Source organism: Chroicocephalus ridibundus, chromosome 6 (assembly GCF_963924245.1).
Source record: "Chroicocephalus ridibundus chromosome 6, bChrRid1.1, whole genome shotgun sequence".
Classification (NCBI taxonomy): domain Eukaryota; kingdom Metazoa; phylum Chordata; class Aves; order Charadriiformes; family Laridae; genus Chroicocephalus; species Chroicocephalus ridibundus.
Window position 1 is genome coordinate 42,218,168 of NC_086289.1, and position 18,992 is coordinate 42,237,159.

Here is an 18,992-nt window from a genome sequence, read left to right on the forward strand (position 1 = left end):
TTTCATTTTAAGTCCTTACAAATAATCTCTCAGGATGAAAGATTTTTAAATATATTGTCTTCAAACTCTCTCCAAGGCTGTGGGTAACTTCTCTTGGTCTGAGACCACCGATCTACAGTAACAGTATTCCACCATCACACAGGATTATATTTAAACCTGACATCTCTAAACTGCCTGCTGAGTTTAAACACACCTTGGTGGAGCAGATTTACTGCCATTTGTTTCCTGCTTAGAGCTTTCGCACCCCAAACCCAGAGAGAGCCAGCGCCCGACACGCGGGGGAGCCTGGATGTTCAGCTGAGGGCAGGGCCTGGGGGGATCCTCGGCCCGAACCAACCCTTAGGAACTACATGAGAAAGCTGCATTTCGGTTACTTTGTGGGTTTTTTTTAAAAATACATAAAAGATTATTTATATGGTTCTTTCAGAGCTCCCTGACTCCTGTCAAACTGAGACTTCGCAGGCTTTTCCCTCCAAGCAAGGGAAATAGTCTGCAGGGGAAGGGAATCTGTTGCTTTGTAGGAGATTTTTTTGTCATTTATGGCAAAAACATGTAGTTCCTTACATGGTATGGCTTGGTATTTGCCTACGTAAATCTAAATCATTGCAGCTGTGAAAGCACAGGGGCATACAGAGATGAAAACACTTCTACAATATGTATTTGTATAACTTTGTCATTATTTTGCAAGCTTTGAAAAAAAATTATTTATGTTCTGAAATTGTTTCCTCACTCCACCAGATTACTGATATTAGAACAACAAAAATCTACATTAGGCACGTGGGGGAACGTATGCTGACCAACACACTTTCCAAGACGACTAAATTTCTAGCTTTTGGTTCACTTTGAACTGGGATGGAAAGGTATGGGGCCAATTTTTTTTCTGCAGTGGGTAAGTTAATTCTTTCACACCTTTCCCAGCACATGGCGCCTCAGACAAACCTAAGCAGCTCCTCAGACGCCCAGAAGTCTTGCAGTCCCATGCTAAATACCAGCTCTTGCCTTGTCAACCTACCACCTGCAGGAACTTCCCTACTATTCTTGCAGTGAAAATTCTGGGTAACCCAGAGCTAAATGGGTTCCTGTTGGGCAGCAACCCAATCCCCAGCTGCAGCTCATCCTCCTGACTGACTCGTGACCCCCTCCATGGCACTGCAGGAAAGAGAAGCTGGATTTGCTCTGTTTAATTATTTGGAGAGCTAAGTTATTCAGCCGGACCTGGAATCTCTTGCAAAGGCGTGCTGGTGCCCCTGGGAAGAATCAGCGTGCATCGCAGGCTGCTGAAGCATCAGACACACACTTTTGCACAGAAAAGTTGTCGTGCTCACACACTTCATCCTCTCTCTCTCCCCCAAGCCAGGTGAAGTTCCCAGTCACCCCTTTATAAGGAGACGCTGTCCTGCTGTTCAAAACCTTGAGTTAGGACCCAGGTAGGGTGGTATAAATCTGCTTCAAAAAGCCCATAAACGTCTCACATTTTCAACCATGCATCACCTCATGAACCTACCCTAGCCTTTAGCAACACCGTACAGCCATCTACCCAGAAGCCATCTCAACATTACACTGGACAAATGACAATGCAGCAGTTACTGTGCAATGGGTTATTTATGCTAATATTGTGGTGTAAGGCTTCAAAATGGATCACTTTCTCTGTCACTGATAGAGCATAGCAATTTTTCAGGAAAAGAGCTGAACCTAGCAAATGGAAACCCTTCCTCAAAACACCATTTCAGGAGAGAAAGCTCACTCCACAACTGCCCTCAACATATAAAAAAATCCTGGTTGTGCAGAAATCAGCAAAAAGACTCTCGCAGAGTTTAATTTTGCAGGATACCATCTCAAAAAATGATCTCTATGGTAAAAAAACAACACAAACAACTCACCAAAGAGGGGGCAGATGCCACTTCAATATACCTAGCAAGGCCACACAGTCACAACCAGCAGAGGTAGTGAGAGAGCACCCCTCGTATTTGCTAACTTTAACACAGAAGGGACAGGAGGGATGGGTTAGTTTCCCTCTGCCAACACCCTCAAGCATGTTCTCCCATCTCACCCCAATAAATAAGTCCTTTATTATTTTTATGGAAGTATCTTCAGTAGCGCATCTAATAACCGTCACTTCAGGGCACTGCGTGTCTGTAAAAGGCTGTTCAAACAATTAAATAAAATATTGATAATTGACAGAAGGCGACAGGACAGGCTGAGGAGCCACCCACTATTTGACAGTAGGCGGGTGTGCTCTGCCAGCTGCTGATAAGGTTCATCCCCAGGATGTGGTTATCTGCCTGTAGTGTCTGGAGTTCACACTGCGCTGTGTGCCAAGCAGAACAGATCCTTCCCCTTCCGACAGGTTGGGTGACGCAGGCTACACTGAACACATATTACCTCCTTATGCTCTGAAAAAAAATATATGAATCAGATTTTTCTTCATCAGAAATAGCTATTTCTGCTCAAAATTCATACCTACCCTGTGCCAAGATCATTCCTATTTTTCATTTACAATGCAGACATTACAATGGGATAAAAAAATTTAATCTGTCAACAAAAGTCATGAAAAGCCGTAAGAGAAAATACTAAACCTGCTACTTTGTACATGTTTGTACATGAAAAAAAACTTCTTGGCTACATGACTAAAGGACAGCAAAGACACCACTCCAAGATCGCCCCTCAAAGACATACCTCAATACCAACACAAGGACTGTGAGAGCCACGCACAGAAAGAGAGGAAGACTCTCTCAGGAGTGATTTGTACTCTCTGCTCATTTCCATGCCTCTGAGGCTGACTTTGAATACTTCTCTCAAAGATAAGCTGAAAGAAAAATCAAGTGTTTGCAAGTGTTTTTTGTTTTTTTCTTCCTGTCTACCACCATGTAAGTGATACAAAATCATGATAAAAACCAGGGTTTCCCATCAGTACACTACCACACATCGACTCCGGAGTTTCTACCCGTGCACATCTGTCTGGCTTGTACAGGCACATAAACAGACACTGAAGAAATCAAAACTCGAACTCAAAATTAAATCTCAAACTTTCGTTTATACAGAGCGTGGCCCAGGAGAGCCACACCCCTCATGCAAGTAATCCACCCCAAAACGTTCTCCATGGCAGCTGTCGCAGCTGACTCCTGAACATGCCTCTGAGATCTGCCCTCAGGAGATGGTGTCACTGCCCGGGCCGGGAGGAGGAACAACGGCCGCCATGGCTCTGCCCATGCCTCCCCCTCCCGCCGGGGGCTACGGGGCTGGACCCCCCTTGCAAACCGCCTGATCCTGCTCTTGGGCTGCTTCATGCCAAGCAGCGGAATAAGGACACAGCAGAATAAGTATCTCTCAGGATACTTCCTCTGGGAGAGGGAAGGTCTCCTGCTCCCCCAGCACTGTCCCACACTGCAGGAAGCTTACAGTTACCTTTCCCCACCTAAGTGTGGGTGAAATTTCTCCATTTTCTCCCACTGCACCTGACGCCGGAAAATCTGACAGAGAGAGTCCATGTGGGCACAACGTGCAAATAAGCCTTACTTTTGTAACTGCATAGGAAGTAGGCTTAAAAACCTTATATAGAGGAATCGTGTAACTTTATGCTTGAGAAGCTTCCTGATTTAAAAGATATACAGATATGAATGATGTAGATTCAAACATTAGTTTCCTAACAGATGGATTAAGCAGTTGTTATATATTTTAAAGAGAGGAAATAACACAGAGCCTTGAACATCCGTGCCTGGCCAGTGCTTGCTAATATTTAATGCTCTCCAGGGCTGAAGACAAGGGAACACACAATGAAAACAAGGGGCTGGGAGACATCCCCTCACCATAAGCTGCACCTGCCTGGCAGCCGCAGAAATAAGGACAAACATACTGTCAACACACACTCCCATGCAACCCTGCCTGTGCTCCTCCAATACAAAAATAAAGTAAGTTGTACAAAAACTTAACTGCACCCCTTATAGCGCATCTGTAATTAACTTTAATCCTGAGTAAGTCCCACAGGACCCTTACCTAAGGAGCCTTGAGTAAATAACCCCTGAGGCGACTTGTTGAAGGAGGAGGAAAAAACCTCTGGTGGCATCTCCTGGGGGAATCGTCAGCCAACCCGAGCACTAGCGCGCCCCGAGCATGTGCCGGGGACATCATACAATCACTACACAACGCGTTCATCCCCAAGGAGCAGAGCCCACGCAGGCAGACACCCACTCTCCCATGCCCGGGCAGCACCGCCCCACACAGCCCCAACACTCCCCACACACGATGCTGCCACGTAACATTTCACAGCTTCCAAGAGTCCAACCCCAGGCGAGGAGAACCCACAAGTACTCCAAGGTCCACCCAAGCTCACTCCCCATCCCTGACGGCTACTCTTACACCCTTCCCCTTCTCCCAGTTCCTCTGCATGCCCCGTGGGTAACCTGGCCCGCAGCCTTCAGGAGCGAGTCCAGGCTCTCCCTCATCTGCGACGTCGGAGTTGGGGCTCCCCCTTCCCATGGCCACTACCCCCTGCTCCGAGCCAGCGGCGGGTGCTCAGCTGGATCATACCTGCAGTGGAGGGTGCTTGGGAAAAGAAAAAAGAAAATGTAAAAGCCTTCTAACAGCAGAGCACCAGAAAGCCTCTGGAAACTTTTTCTGGACGTAAAACCTTTCTCCAAATGAACATGCAAAATGTGGAGAGGTATCAGAAGTGATCCTGACACACGGACCACCCACATAAATCTTTGGTGTGTCCAATTCGAAACACAAGGCTCCTCATGCTCTTTTAAAGGTCATCAGATCTAGGGTTTTTTTTTTTAAGGTTTAGATGTTATTTTTTCTAGCTTTGTTCTCAGAAATGATTTAACCATTTTGGCTAAATTCCCACCCACACCAGCACCCCTTCCCTTCCTTGCTCCACCCCCCAATCCCAGGAATAAGCCAAAGCAGGCAAGCATCACAGAAAATTTCAAATAAAAAGTCAAAAATTCAGAAAAGTTTAAACAACCAAAAATAAGGTTTTATGATGAGAAGTGCTCAGCAACTTTAATTACAGCGAAATCTACCATCTGCATCCGTAATTTATGAACTAAAATGGCCTTTAAATTAGACATATAGACAGGGAAAGGGGACACCACAATAAAAACAGAATTACAACTCAGTAGACTCATGTTCTCATGTTTCTTCTCCTCCTGCAACACTTCTGTAGGAAGTGTAGACCATTTTTCAGTAAAGGTTTACCTACCCATCACCTCGTCTTTTTAGACCTAGAAAAGTTTTCTGAGCTGTAAACTGACTTGACAGAAAAGGGGAGACAAGCACAAACACACAAAAAAAATGACTGAATGCTGCATTTCAAGTTAAAAAAAAAAAAAAAAAGAAAAATACAAGTATGGAAAGATCAGTTTTGCTTGATGAGCATAACACCATAAAATTAGTCCATGTTTGCTCAAAACTGAACATAGGATCATTCCAGACTATGAAGCTTTGCAAACATTTCTACAAATATGGTCTGAACTTAAAGCTTATGACTAAACTTAAAACCAGACATTCTTAATTCGTTTCTTCACAAAGCTCTGGTACGCAATTTGTAAATTCCTGTGGATGCTCAACTACAACAAAGTGCTAACATTTGGGGGTTTCAGTATCGTTGTCAGTACCTCAGCCCTCTAGCCTGGTGCTAGACACTTTCTCCTAGTTTAAAAAAAAAAAGAAAAAAGCTTAATTATAAACATTTCCCCTATATCCCTAATGTGTCATTTTTAGTTTTAATAGTGCTTGGCAAATGTCCAAAGGTTTACAATTTTAATTGCTATCAGTAGAATCCCTATGTGACTTTAAATCAGCAAATTAGGTGGCAACTCTAGAAAAAAATGGAATCTCATGTAGGAATATTATAATGAATGAGGGCCAACTACACTGCAAATCCCTGATTCCAGATGGATTTTACATGTAAGATGTACAGCGGGGCGGGGAAGAGAGTTTCTGGTTTTTAAAAACAAAAGGAAGGAAACAGCCATTAGGGTCACACATCTACAGCCCCAGGTCAGGAATCTGGGACTAACCTAATGTTAGCTTTAGGAAATACAAGTTAAAAGTCCACGTGCTGGAGCTGACCAAAGCACACATATCTCGTCATCCTTACACACACAATAAACATTTAAACTTAAATCTTCAGGCTTGAAGGACCTCCAGGTCCGCAAAGCATCAGCCAGTCGACAGCACTATTCGCCATCCCTGTCAGCGCTGATGCGGACAGGTCAGGCAACTCAGACCATCTTTGCTCCACAAAAATGTATTTTGAATGGTAATAATTGTAATAATCCATGCTACTGGCCACATCAACACGTCTAACTCTGCTCTTTCGCAGCCATTTTCCTCCCCATCCTTCCCCATTTCGCCGTGCCCAGCACCAAGTGCCCGAGGAGCGGCTCAGCCAGCCCCACACGCGGGTTCCTGCGCCAGGAACAGGAAAGAAAGGTCTCTCCGGGCTGTTCCGTGAACACCGACATTTTTCTGTCACCTCTTTTTTAGGTAACTTCCACGTGGTTTAGTTATTTAAATGCTGGTTTTAACTGCGTCAATCAGCGCATTTAAAAACCACAGACGCGTTTCAGAAAACCAGCAGACGCAGCCAGGGGAAAAGATTAACACGCTATTGGACTGCGAGAGCAGCCGTCAAGAGCCATCAGACCTTTGCAGACTAATGCTCAGAAGACCCCAGAGACCACTAACACAGGTACGTGCTTTTAGTCTTCATCTGCTCCAGCTTATCTAGAGCTACGTAAATATACAGCCTGAAATATTAGCAATGCCAAAGTCAGGCACTCCAGTGCTGAGCAACACAGCCGCTGCTTTGCCAGTAGTCAGCGTTACTGGGCTTCTCAGCCATGCCGTATCCTTGGGGGCTTTCAGGAGCTTTTCAGGGCTCGGTTTGCCCCAACGCAAGAAACTCCCACAGCCCCAGGAGCATGGCAGCAAGGCCAGCAGCTCCCACAGCCCTGCCTGCTCCTCACCTACACCACACTTACTACCCAAACTTAATTCAACTTGGTTATACAATTTCAGGACAAAAAAAAAAAAAAAAACCCGGTCATGGAGTAGTATATTTAGTTAAAATAAGACCAAAATTTTCCACTTTTCTTCCCTATAATATCTAGTCGAGGCCAAAAAGGAAGCGAGCAAAATTATTTAGTAGCTGCTTCTTTCAAAACGTGCCTTTTCTAAAGGCTTCATAAAAATACGCTATCAATTTATTCTCTGTTCAAGTAAGAAGAGAGAGCAGTTTGCAAAAAAACTTAGGACTGATTAGAACTATTTGCTCACCGACCTGACGTAGCCGCATAGTGGTTTGAGAGTGCATTAATTGCAAAACTCCTAACACATTTTTATAGAACAAGACTGCTACAAATATCACACTCTTTTAAGGCATAGGTTCACTTGTTCAGAAGTTACAAAGTTTTAGTATGATCATTATTAACCAGATGCTTAAATAGATTCAAACCTTTTCTTTTTTTCTTATGTTTCGGGGCGGGGGAGGGGAAGGCCTGAACCAAACACTCAAAGTGAGTGTTTCTCAGAAGTCTATACGTTTTCAAGAAGAAAAGTTTCTCAGAAGTCTTATATGCTTTCAAGAACAAATCCTAATGCATTTCCAAACTTTTCCAACATGAGAACAAAGCCATCTTGAATATCTGTGAAGCAGCATGAAGAAAGAGAAAAATATTTCTTCCCAATTGCATTTTTTCCATTAAATCAAACAAAATTCTCAGAGAATAATTACTGTTGCTCAGGAAAAGTTGATGTCATTGATGTCATCTTGGTTCTTTTTGTAGGTTCTTGGTATCTCCTAGCAGCAAAGCCAACTTGCACAAGAAGTTTACAATGTCACGCAATGTTTCACACTGCCATATCGGTGAAGAAATGGAACCTTTTACCTATTTTTACTACTTGATTTTTCTTATGGGATTTATTGGAAGTTGTTTCGCACTATGGGCGTTCACACAAAAAGATCACAAACAGAAGTGTATGAGCATCTACTTAATTAACCTCTTAACAGCAGATTTTTTGTTGACTTTGGCGTTGCCAGTAAAGATTATCGTTGACCTAGGAGTAGCATCCTGGAAACTGAGAATATTCCACTGTCAAGTTACAGCCTGTTTCATCTACCTGAACATGTATTTATCAATTATATTTTTGGGATTTGTAAGCATGGATCGTTGCCTTCAGCTAATGCACAGTTGTAAGATCTACCGCATTCAAGAGCCTGGATTTGCCAAGATGTTGTCTGCAGTCGTATGGACAATGGTTCTCCTTATAACAGTACCTAACATGGCTATTCCAATAAAAAACATTGAAGAAAGACCTGGTGCAGGATGCATCGATTTCAAAACAAAATTTGGAAGAGACTGGCACGTGTTTACTAATTTCATATGTACAGCAATATTCCTGAATTTTTCAGCTGTGATTCTGATTTCCAATTTCCTCGTTGTTAGACAACTCTACCGAAACAAATACAGCGAGAGTTACGCAAACGTGAAGAAAGCCCTCATCAACATACTGCTCGTAACTGCAGGCTACCTACTGTGTTTTGTTCCATACCACATTGTTCGCATCCCCTACACTTTGAGCCAAAGCGATACCATAACCAGCTGCTCTCTGAAACAAGCTCTCTTTAAAGCTAAAGAATCTACTTTGCTGTTTGCAGTATCAAACCTCTGTTTTGACCCTATTCTGTATTACCATCTTTCCAAATCATTCAGATTGAAATTTACCGAGACTTTTGCAGCACCCAAAGAGGCAAAGGTTTTCCCAGATGAAGAAGTACAAGACAGAAGTGAACTGCAGATGTAAGGGTACTGATTCTAAAATACATCAGAAGAACATGCAAATCCACAGTATAAACAGCCGTTGTGCAATTGCAAGCACGGCTACCGTGGTCAACAACGTTCCTGCTGAGTAGGCCCAAGCAGAAGGAAAAAACTTGAACAATACCCATCGCTTCGTTATGCATTCACATAGTAGGTCTGAACTAGCAGAACGTTCAACGTACCAGCGACGGCCTACCAAGGACCAGCAACACTTAAGAATACAACACGTTCAGACTCAAACATACCTTGTAATTATTTACGGTAAACACCTGAACTCACCTTTTCTAAGTTAAATATTCTGTACTTAGTATATTAAACGACTTGGTGCAATCAAGTGAAGAGATTATTTAATAGCAGTTCATAAGCTGCAAAGTTTTCACAGATACAATTAATCCAAAAACATTTTAGAGGGCATTATTTACACCAGAAAGTGATTTTAAGCCGCACTGATTAAAAATTATTGTATCTGCTTACATCACACCTGCAGTCTTTATAAATAAATTTCTTGTCCTTGCAAGTTCCATTGCCTTTCCTTGCTGCTGCTTCAATGAATATGAAAAAAGTTAACATGTTATTGCAGAAAATTCAAGGAAATTTTTAAAGTTAAGACAAAGAGTAAGTATAAATATCCAGTGTGTTCTCTTTGCTTGTTTTACTTATAGAAATTTAGAAAACAGCAACTAAGTTTATTCATATTCTAATTTATACTTACTTAAAAAAAATGCATATTTAGAATAGTCAATAATTTAAATCAATTTGCATAGGCAAAATCCAGCTACCTGGATTAGCTCCATCTGTAAACCCAAAACGTTTCAGGAACAAAACCAAATCAAATTATCTTTTTTCTAGTCCTTAAAATGGGCAAAACATAAATCAAACTTTAAGCAAGCATTCAAAACTGTCCTGAACAGAAAAAGCTCATTCAGTATTCTCGTAACAGTTCACCTGCAATAAGTCAGAACCCAAAATTTGTGGAGTTAAGACGTGTAATGCAAAGAAAACCGTGGTTATCACATCATACTCTCACATGACACTGTATTGACAGGATTTAATATTGTTAAAAAGTTATCGTTGTTGTTTAAAAAAAGAAAATTTAGTAGATACAGTCCCATTTTTAAGGCTTGTTCAGTATTTGGGCCCTTTTTCCAGCACAGCAGAAAACATGAAAAGTAAACCGAATGAGGGTTTGGGATCTGGAATGATATTCGTGGGGCTTTCTTCAGTTCCCATGAGCCTACAGACAAACACAACAGCAGCAGCAGCTAAAAATCCACGCTAGAAACAGAAAGGAGTAGGTGGGAGGAAATAACACCATTCTGTCCCTTACATTTCAGAACTATTTCTTTCAGATATTTTGGTATTCGTGCATCTGGCCAACTACAATATCAAATTTTCTATTTAGCAAACTTTTATTAGACCCTGGAACACGGTGGTTTTATTGTGGTGCCTGTCTCCTTACTCAAATAAGTCATCACACATTATTATACCTCTTAATGTTCTTCCAGCTAAACCCCTTCCGATAAAACAAAGGTGCCCACATGCTGCACTAAAGCCATCCTGCAGCACAGGGTGTGCGCACACTGGCAGTAACTGTGGCACCCGAACCAGCCAAGAGCCCTCAGGCAGGGGTCACACAGCCCGGCTATCTTCAGACGGTGAACTTTTCTTCCTTTAAATGCTTTGCTGTCACATCAGGCAGCACCGTTACGCGCACAAGTACGGAGGTCACTCACCAGAGGTATAGGGAAATGTGTTGCGTATTGCAAATGGCGAAGGAGGTCATAATTGGATGGAAAAATCAGTTCTCTCAGTCTTTCCCTCTTGACTGACTTTTCGCTGGTAACTGAAATTCTTCTGTCTAAAGAAGAGTTCACATTCTCACAAGACTCCCCAGGCATCGGAGAAAAAATCTAAGTCATGTAAAACAAACGTTTAAGGTAAGTGTAACCTCCAGCTTTCTAAATTCAGCAATTGCATTCAGAGATACGATTTTGTTCTTGCTTATAGTTACTTTTTAAACATCTGAGGTTTTTCAAAGATAGACAAAGCAAGGGCAATGGTAATCAAGCTTGAAATTTAAGATACATATACAGATTATATCTCTATGCGCATCTCCATTGTTACTAGACAAGTTTTAAACTAGCAGTATTCAATCAGGAAAAACAGCATTACGATTCAGAACAGTCTCCATAGTTCTTATGCTGCTGTGACACAGAAACTGAGATATTCCAGTGACTGAGGGAAAATAATGAAAAGGGTGAAGCGGGAGATGACAGGAGACATCGTAGGCAGGCATGGATATGCTCGAAACCACCAATATCACAGATGTTAGGCAGAAACAGGGGTCCCAATATCCTGCAAATGGATCTACACTGATAGGTCTGGGCACAGGAGTCCGTGCAGGTGCGGAACAAGGACGAATCCAAAGGAAGAAACTAAGAGACTCGAGAGTAATGCACACTCAGGCTAACAGTAAGAAGAAAAAGAGGGGGAAGCAGATTTGGAAGACTGAGACAAGACATAGAACAGTCACTTGAAAAGCATATGGTATCAATTTGGGGTTCCTCAATGTCAAAGAAGTGGGTAAGTCTCCATATTTGTTCATGCCTAACTGTAATACACAGACCTGAATATGCCGGAGGCAAGAGGGAGGGAGGGAGAGAGGAGCGTGTGCAGGTGGACAACTAGAACAAGCACAGAAGAGCAGTAAGTTGTCATAGAGCAGAGATGCAGAGAAAGGAGGCCATGCACTGAAAGATGGCAGGGACTGCATGCCAAAGGACATTGGCTGCCGATGGAAGAAGCAAGGTGGTGCTAGGGCATGGAGAGACATTCAGTGACAACAGCAAGCAGCAGGCACCGGCATCAAAGACATGCAGAAAATCGAAAGTTAAACCTACTGGAAATTCCGAACCAAAATCTGCCTTAAAGTCACTCTTGTCTACATCATCAAAAATACTAGCAGTTCCTGAGTCAATGCCCATTTGTTCCATAATACTATGATCCTAATAATTGCCAGAGAGAAAAAACAAACATCAGTCACATTTTATTGAAGACCCATTTCACTGATCACAGGTAAACCCAAGCATTCTACCTATTTAAGAATTAAGAAAAAGTATTGATGGTAGGAAGTTTTCAGACACCGGCTTTTAAATCTTTATGGTAAGCCTTAATTCACTGAAGTATTTCTCAAGCTTAAATCCACAGAAGCACAGAAAAGGGCAGGAGCCAAAGGGGGAAGCAAAACTTTACAGTATATCCCTGTGAGCAATTCTGCTCCAAGGACACCTACAGAACAGGAAGCTGACTCTTGTACCTTCCCAGGGTCTATTTCCTTCTTTGTTGTACCAGGAAGGCAGCTTGTAGAAACCCCCTGTATTTCAGGGCAAATCTGGCCATGAAACCAACGTAAGATATATACAAAAGAAATTAAAAAGAAATATCAGAGGATGCTTTAGCTGCCCACAGGCTCCACGGGGACTGTGCAGCGGAACAAGAGGCTACATCTCATAACGCAAGTGCAAACGTGGTCTGCAGTCTTGAGTTTCAAATTGCCTTCCTCTTGCTCTAATTTTAGAAGAGCTTATGAACCGCTCATCTGATGGAAGACTCAGGATTGCACCTGGACTGTGCATGTATGAGTCATGAGGTTTGGCTTCACAGTCTTCCACCGGCGGCTGTGCAGCACACAGTAAGGTCCTGATCATCTGCGAGCAGATGACCGGGCATGGCAGCAGCACAGCCCACACTATACAGATGATGTGGAGCTTACTCCAGGCTCCCCACTGACTCCTCCTGCTTAAAGCTCTCCCGTCTCTTCATTGAAGTACATCTGTAAATACACTTTTCCACTGGTACATTTAGAAATCTACATTGTGCCTTGTTGTTTGTTGTTTATTTAGATCACGAGAAAACTGTCAGTTCAGTATATTTGCGCCAAAATGGCAATATTTACAGCTGTATACAGGAATGAAACTAATGGATCACTTTCAGTCTTCTCAAAGACAGAGAAAGGGACAAAGAGACACAGATTAAAAAAGTTAATTTCTTATATCTGAAATACTAACACTTTGGTGAAAACCTATGTTTAATAAAACAGAGTACCAAAAATGGAAGAAATAGCATGAAGTGTTACCTCCAGTTTCACATCATGATCCTTAGAATAGTGTTCATCTACAGCTTCCCCATTAGGTGAACGTGGTCTAGTAGTTGCAGTGATTGACAAGTCTCCGCGTGATATTAAAGTACACATGTATGCATCATGGGAGAAAACATCATGCCGAGTGAATTCAGAAAAAAGCAGCACCAAATTCACAAACTCCGTCTTCTCATGGTCACTATTTGGGTCAGCTACCCACAAAAAAAAAAAAAAGTTAGACTGTATTTTCAACTTATAAATACCTAGGTTTCAGCTATCCAAATTGCAAACCCCAGCAAATTAATTTTAAAGGCCTACTAAAAAATGTCTTGTGCATCCTGCACAGGTTTCTCTTTGTTTCTAGAGAACAAACCATTTCCCATCTAATCTGCATGCTTTCGCTTTGCTATCAGCTCCAGACACTGGAGAGACTGCAGACAGCAGTGGACTCCAGAGCATCCTACCCCATGCACGGCTGCCCCGGTCAGGTGGGTGGGTGTCAGCAGTTAAGCACAATGTTCAAATACTTCTAAAAATTAAGAGGGAGAAGAAGGTGAGGATATTTCTTGTGTGAAGAAAAATTAAAGCTGAAGCTTTGGATTGTAACAGAACACCCAATGATTGTCCTTTCCTCCCAAATTATATTACTAGAGTAAATGTTACTATCTTATCTATAGTACTTTTGTATTCATAACAGAAAACCTTTTAAAATATTTTCAAAGAACTCAAGATCTCTGCATGGCAGGCCTCCACGATGTAAAAGCAGTATTTTATTAAACCTTGATAGTGTAGCATATTTTATCTATTAAACATGCTCACGCACATCAGGAGAAAGTTTATTAAAATAAATGCGTGTTATTTTGACAGTGCCAAAGCAAAGCCTAGAGAAATACAACATATTAAGTTATTAAGTTTTCATTGGTCACAGCTATATTTAATTTGACTTGTTCTGTACCACAGAAAGGTTTGCAACATTGCAGTTAACAGAAAATAGCTTTATACCACACCAACTCTATCGGACACCAAAACCTCCAGCTACAGAACTACTAAATCCGAATCATCAACATTTACTTAAAAGCAAATTATGCTTTACAAATTCAAATTGGTTTAATATATAACACTACATCTAGTTAGAAATTCTCACTACCCTGCAGGACAGAAGCTGTACCAGTAAGCCCAAAAGCACAGCAGCTCAGGGTCAGGACTCTTCTCTGCAGCCCCCAGGTCCCACGGATCCAGAGCTGCCCACTGGGATCCACCCCTCCAAAGGAACGGGTGCCACTGGATGCCACGGGGAGGAGCACCGTAAAACACACGCCTGCAGACCAGGCCATTGGCCCTCCTTCAAAACATAGCGGTTACATGCTTTGCATTTTTGGAGACACAGCAGCTCAACCACCGTAAAAACAATACAATACCACAAAATTTGTCCAGTGCTCGAAAATTCCAAAGAATATTTCAAGCAAGGAAAATATTCCCCAGCAGCTCTCCCTACACTGCCTCGCAGAGCTACCCGTGTGAAGAAGGATGATACTGCATTTGAAACAAGCACATCAGAAACACAAGCCTAAATAACACAAATAGTCTGGATGTTTTATTAAAATCAGGGTCACCACTGGCACGAAAATAGAGCACTGCCAATACCTCAGAGTCTGTAACAAATTTTTAAGAAGTTTCTCCTTTTTCGGATGTTGAGAGTTTTCAGTGTCATGTTTCAAACCACTTAAAATCCCCTTTACTTTAAGGGCACCAGAAAAAAAGTTGCACTAACTAGCAGTACGTAACATACCAGAAACACATGGTACAATATCAGACAGTTTTATCAGACCAAGACATTTCATAGAGCAAACCACGATGAAAAAAAGTTTCTTTTTTCAATCCACCTATTTGTCAGCTAACAGCTTTCGACTTTAACACTTGGCTGTAATTTCCAAGTCAGTCACTTTGAATGTGGATGTGTTAAAAAAAAAAAAAAAAAAAAAAGAGGTGACTGTTTAATGATAAATATTCATAGAGCGCAAGTAATTTCCCCAAATCTCTTACAGCTTAAACAGAAATAAACATAGTTTCTGCCAATTTTCCTTTTGTGAAAAGAGCAAAGTAAAAATCACAGAAAAATCCTTTAGCAAGGAAAATATGCATGTATTAAAATAGAGCAGGTAATCACGGAAACTGAAACAGCCACTACAGCAAAACAAAAACTTCAGCTGCCAGACAGCAGACCAGTTGCTTCTGACCTACTTTGGAACATAAATTAGTTAATACTCACATAATGAGGGAGCTTGTGTATCTAAAAACCTTAGCAGAACATTCTGAAAAACAGGAAGACTGGAACCTGTCAAGGAGGCTGAAGACAGAGATTCTTTTTCATCTAGGACTTCAGATTCGCCACATCTCTGCACAGTTAAAGAGATAAAAAAGCATGTATCTACACACAAATGCATACAATATTCCCACAATTTGCATCTGAGGCAACTATACGTGCGGTTGCTTCCTACCTCTTCCTAAAATCCAGACTTGCTCTAGAACGACAGCTTTTTCCCATTACCTAATTTGGTTATTTCTAAGGTGTTTTATTTAATCCTTTTGGATTACTTATTGAAAAGGAATGCCTGAGACATGTACCACCATCTGCAACAACATGGTTTCATATAAAAGCAAAAATTTAAGATACAGAACTTCCAGGACCAATGTGAATATAAAAGGTAACTCCTCTTGTTTGAGTAAATTACGCTAAATATAATACCAACCAGGGCAAACATCTCCGCTTTGAGTGGATTTCGGTGCTAGTGAGGCAGAAGCAACGCACTAAGCTCCCTTCCCCCTAATTAATGGTTTGTGGTAAGGCACGGACAAAGCACAGAGGCTTTGGAAAGTGAAAGTCCTTTTGCACCTCACGCTGTCTGTACGTCTGTCTGCACAGCTGCACTTCTGCGAGTGCTCTCATCTGTCTGTCCCTGTACCCAGGCTGAAGAGACAGCACACAGCGCTTTCCTGGGGACCCTCGTCTAGGAAAAGTGCCTGCCGGGGCTGCTGGGATGCACGTGAGGCCAAGTCAGCGGTGCTCTGGGCTACGAGGAGTAGCACGGGTCCGGAAAGCTGCAGCGAACGCACTGCTTCTCTTTAATCCTCACTACGGATCAGACTGAGTACTACTGAAGTTTCAAGAAGCGTCAGCTTATGCAAGCTGGAGTAGGATCATTTGCCACAACAGACAGGCAGCAGTTTACATCAAAGATGTCACTACAGCCTCCTGCTTCTCCAGTGAAATGCTTTATTTCTCCTGAAAACAAAGGGGTTCTACAGAATGTAAGATTGAAAGTTACACTTGAATTTTGCCTCAAAACGGACCTTAGTTTTGGAAGCTTCCCAGAGTCCCCCCACCAGCTGAAGAGCCCTGTCCCACCAGCCAGACACCCACCCCCTCTTTTTAAGGGACTCCCGTTACTGTGGCACCCCTTTATTTGGGCAAGTAGTTCCCAGAAGTAAAACACTTCAAACAAACAGACATAAATCAGCTAACATAGACCATTCTGAGTTAGGTTGCGGTTTCTTCTTATTTTAAATAGAAGGCTTTTTCATTTTAAATTTATCTAGAATTGAAAAACTGTAAATTGACGACAAAAATCCTCAGTACCCCAAATGCCAAACTTACTTGTATTGTACTGAGTAGAGATTAAAGTAATGTTTCTTTAGAAATATCTTACTTTTTAAGCATACTGTTTGCACTAGTCTAAAAGTAGAAATAACTTACTTCTGCCTCAATTTCTGCTTGCCTCTTCTCCAGGAGTTTGGCTACAGCCATGGCCCTGTGCTTACCGGACCTTTTACAGCTCACAGCCCATTCACAAAGCAGTGTTACCACAGCTTCATCGTTTGGGGCTACCTGTTCAGGGCAAGAACAAAGACAGAAAACCATTTCACCCACACAGCCAACAGGCTTATTTCTGAGCAAACAGCTTGCAGCAACCAGTGTTCTGGGGGATGAAGACAAAAGCTGGTTTTTGTTCTTTAGTACCGAGAGATGCACACATTTGCTTTATTCATAGTGTTCTCAAATGAAAATATAATCTGGAAGCCAATGAGGAAAATCCCAGTTTTCACACTGATGATACTCAAATCAAAATTTTCCTTTATCATAACGTTGCCTCATAAAACCAGAAAAGGGCAATCTGCTTTATGAGCAAGAGAAATGGGAAAAGCATATCATACAGAGTTTCTCAACCCAATTAACCACACCGAATTTACGCTTTCCTTACGTTAATTCTTCCAATTCTTCATCTGTTTCCAGACGATTACTTGCATCCCACTGACACATTAAAAAACAAACCAAAAAACCCTAACCTCTAAAAGGTGTATCTATCAGATAACTGAGGTCAAAAAACTCCCAAAAAGCTCGATTTATTTCTGACCCAACACAAGACATTTTTAGGAAACCGTACATGTCTTTAGAAAATCTGTATTTACAGAATAGCAATGCAATATAGTATGCTTGTATCTATTGAATGTTCATCCAATCTCTTGTTTCCACTAACCACCCACATTTTGGAAGTATTTTTTTTCTTGTGTGCTACTGAACTGGATCTGCTGAACTTTCTCGCTCCTGCCCAAGCTGGCAACCATCTCTGAACACTTAACCATAAGACCGACCTGCAAATTAAGCAGATGTGATTTTTCTTCTTTCCCCAAGACCAGTGGAAACAACACTTAGAATTAAACATTAGAAGGGCCAGAGTCAAGCACAGTACCCTCAGAAAGACAATAAGTTTTTTCAGAGTGATTAGGCATGAAAGTTACTGCTTCAAAGCTATCCCAATCGTCCTCCTCAGAAAATACAAAAAAACAATGCTATGCTAAACAAGGCTGGTGTGTATGTGCGCACACATCACAGAGAAGTTTCCTGTAAATATGCTTCAACAGGTGAGCAAGAGATACTAAATGACTAGGGGGGGTGGAGTGGAGGGAGTAGGGGAAAATGCTTTTCTCTTACCCAAATGAAGTGACGTGGTAATGTCACCACTGTTGTGGTTAGATGCAGTCATCTAACAACAGAAGCATGGATACCACATATTTTTGAAGGCAACGCAGACCACCTGAAAGAGTCTGATCTTCACACTGACTTCTTTCCCTTTCTGCTAACAAGAAAAACCACACCAACAAAACCAAGCGCTTCTGTATCTCGAGTGGGAAACAACAACTCAGAGCTCAAGAAAACCGTCAGGTCACCCATCCCCTGAAGCTGCACCCACGCTGCATCGCATCCTGCAGCATCCCAGGGACAGCAACACAGGACCTCCCCCACCCTCCTTCTCACAGGGAACGGCACCTCTTGCAGAACGGCCGAGCAGCTTTTCTTCTCAAGCAAAGAGCAGGTGATGCTCCTACGACCGAATCCCTTCAGAAAAGGAGGAAAGCCTGGAAGAGGTGCAGCAATGGAGCACTAACGCCAAAGGTCAGAGCTCACTGTGCCGGGGCAAACGCAGAGAGGGATATCCTGGCAAGAGACGTTTAAAGGAAGACTTACATGGGGTACTTCTGAAGGAAAAAAATGGTTATAAGAGTTTTTTGTTCTGGCCTAAAGAGAAGGGCTCAGTCTGTTTTTGGGAAATGTCAAATTGTAGAAGAAAAAAAGAGAAATTTTTGGCTTTTAATTATTTTTCCACTTGAGAGAAACGAGGATGCTTTTCCTCCAAGGAATACGCACACTACGCAAACATTGCCAACACACAGACAGACACTGAAGTATACATATGCATGTGCACATGTACAAATATTTTCTTCAGACACCTCCTGAGATACTAAGCCAAGAATATCAGCCTGTTATTGAACTGCCCTTGGAGCTACGCTCAACTATACTTAGCACTGAAAAGCAAAACCGCTGCAGCCTGCAGTCAGTGAGCAAACCACTTCCACTGCTGCTGCTCCTGCTGCTCAAGTGAACAGATGTTTAAGCCTTATGAGAAATGTGAAAACAGCCCAAAGTAAAACTCTGGTCACTATATACAAGAACACACACAAAGTTCAAA

At 42.1% G+C, this 18,992-nt stretch overlaps 2 protein-coding genes across 10 annotated transcripts in view; one reads left to right on the forward strand and one right to left on the reverse strand.

Annotated features, from left to right (window-relative positions):
- Window positions 1–18,992, reverse strand: part of MED12L (mediator complex subunit 12L) — a 153,515-nt gene that overhangs the window by 106,444 nt on the left and 28,079 nt on the right. For 6 of the 9 annotated variants that reach the window (XM_063337470.1, XM_063337475.1, XM_063337471.1 and 3 more), the window contains 5 exons: window positions 16,721–16,852; window positions 15,236–15,362; window positions 12,964–13,178; window positions 11,729–11,833; window positions 10,562–10,738 (listed from right to left, as the gene is read on the reverse strand). In XM_063337470.1, coding sequence (XP_063193540.1) covers window positions 10,562–10,738; window positions 11,729–11,833; window positions 12,964–13,178; window positions 15,236–15,362; window positions 16,721–16,852 — 756 coding nt within the window. The remainder of the gene's footprint in view (window positions 1–10,561; window positions 10,739–11,728; window positions 11,834–12,963; window positions 13,179–15,235; window positions 15,363–16,720; window positions 16,853–18,992) is intronic. The other 3 variants (XM_063337476.1, XM_063337473.1, XM_063337477.1) reach the window with 2 other exon arrangements.
- Window positions 6,280–9,269, forward strand: GPR171 (G protein-coupled receptor 171). Its single transcript, XM_063338876.1, has 2 exons — window positions 6,280–6,697; window positions 7,794–9,269. The coding sequence occupies exon 2, from the start codon at window positions 7,843–7,845 to the stop codon at window positions 8,809–8,811; it is 969 nt and encodes a 322-aa protein (XP_063194946.1). The 5' UTR covers window positions 6,280–6,697; window positions 7,794–7,842; the 3' UTR covers window positions 8,812–9,269.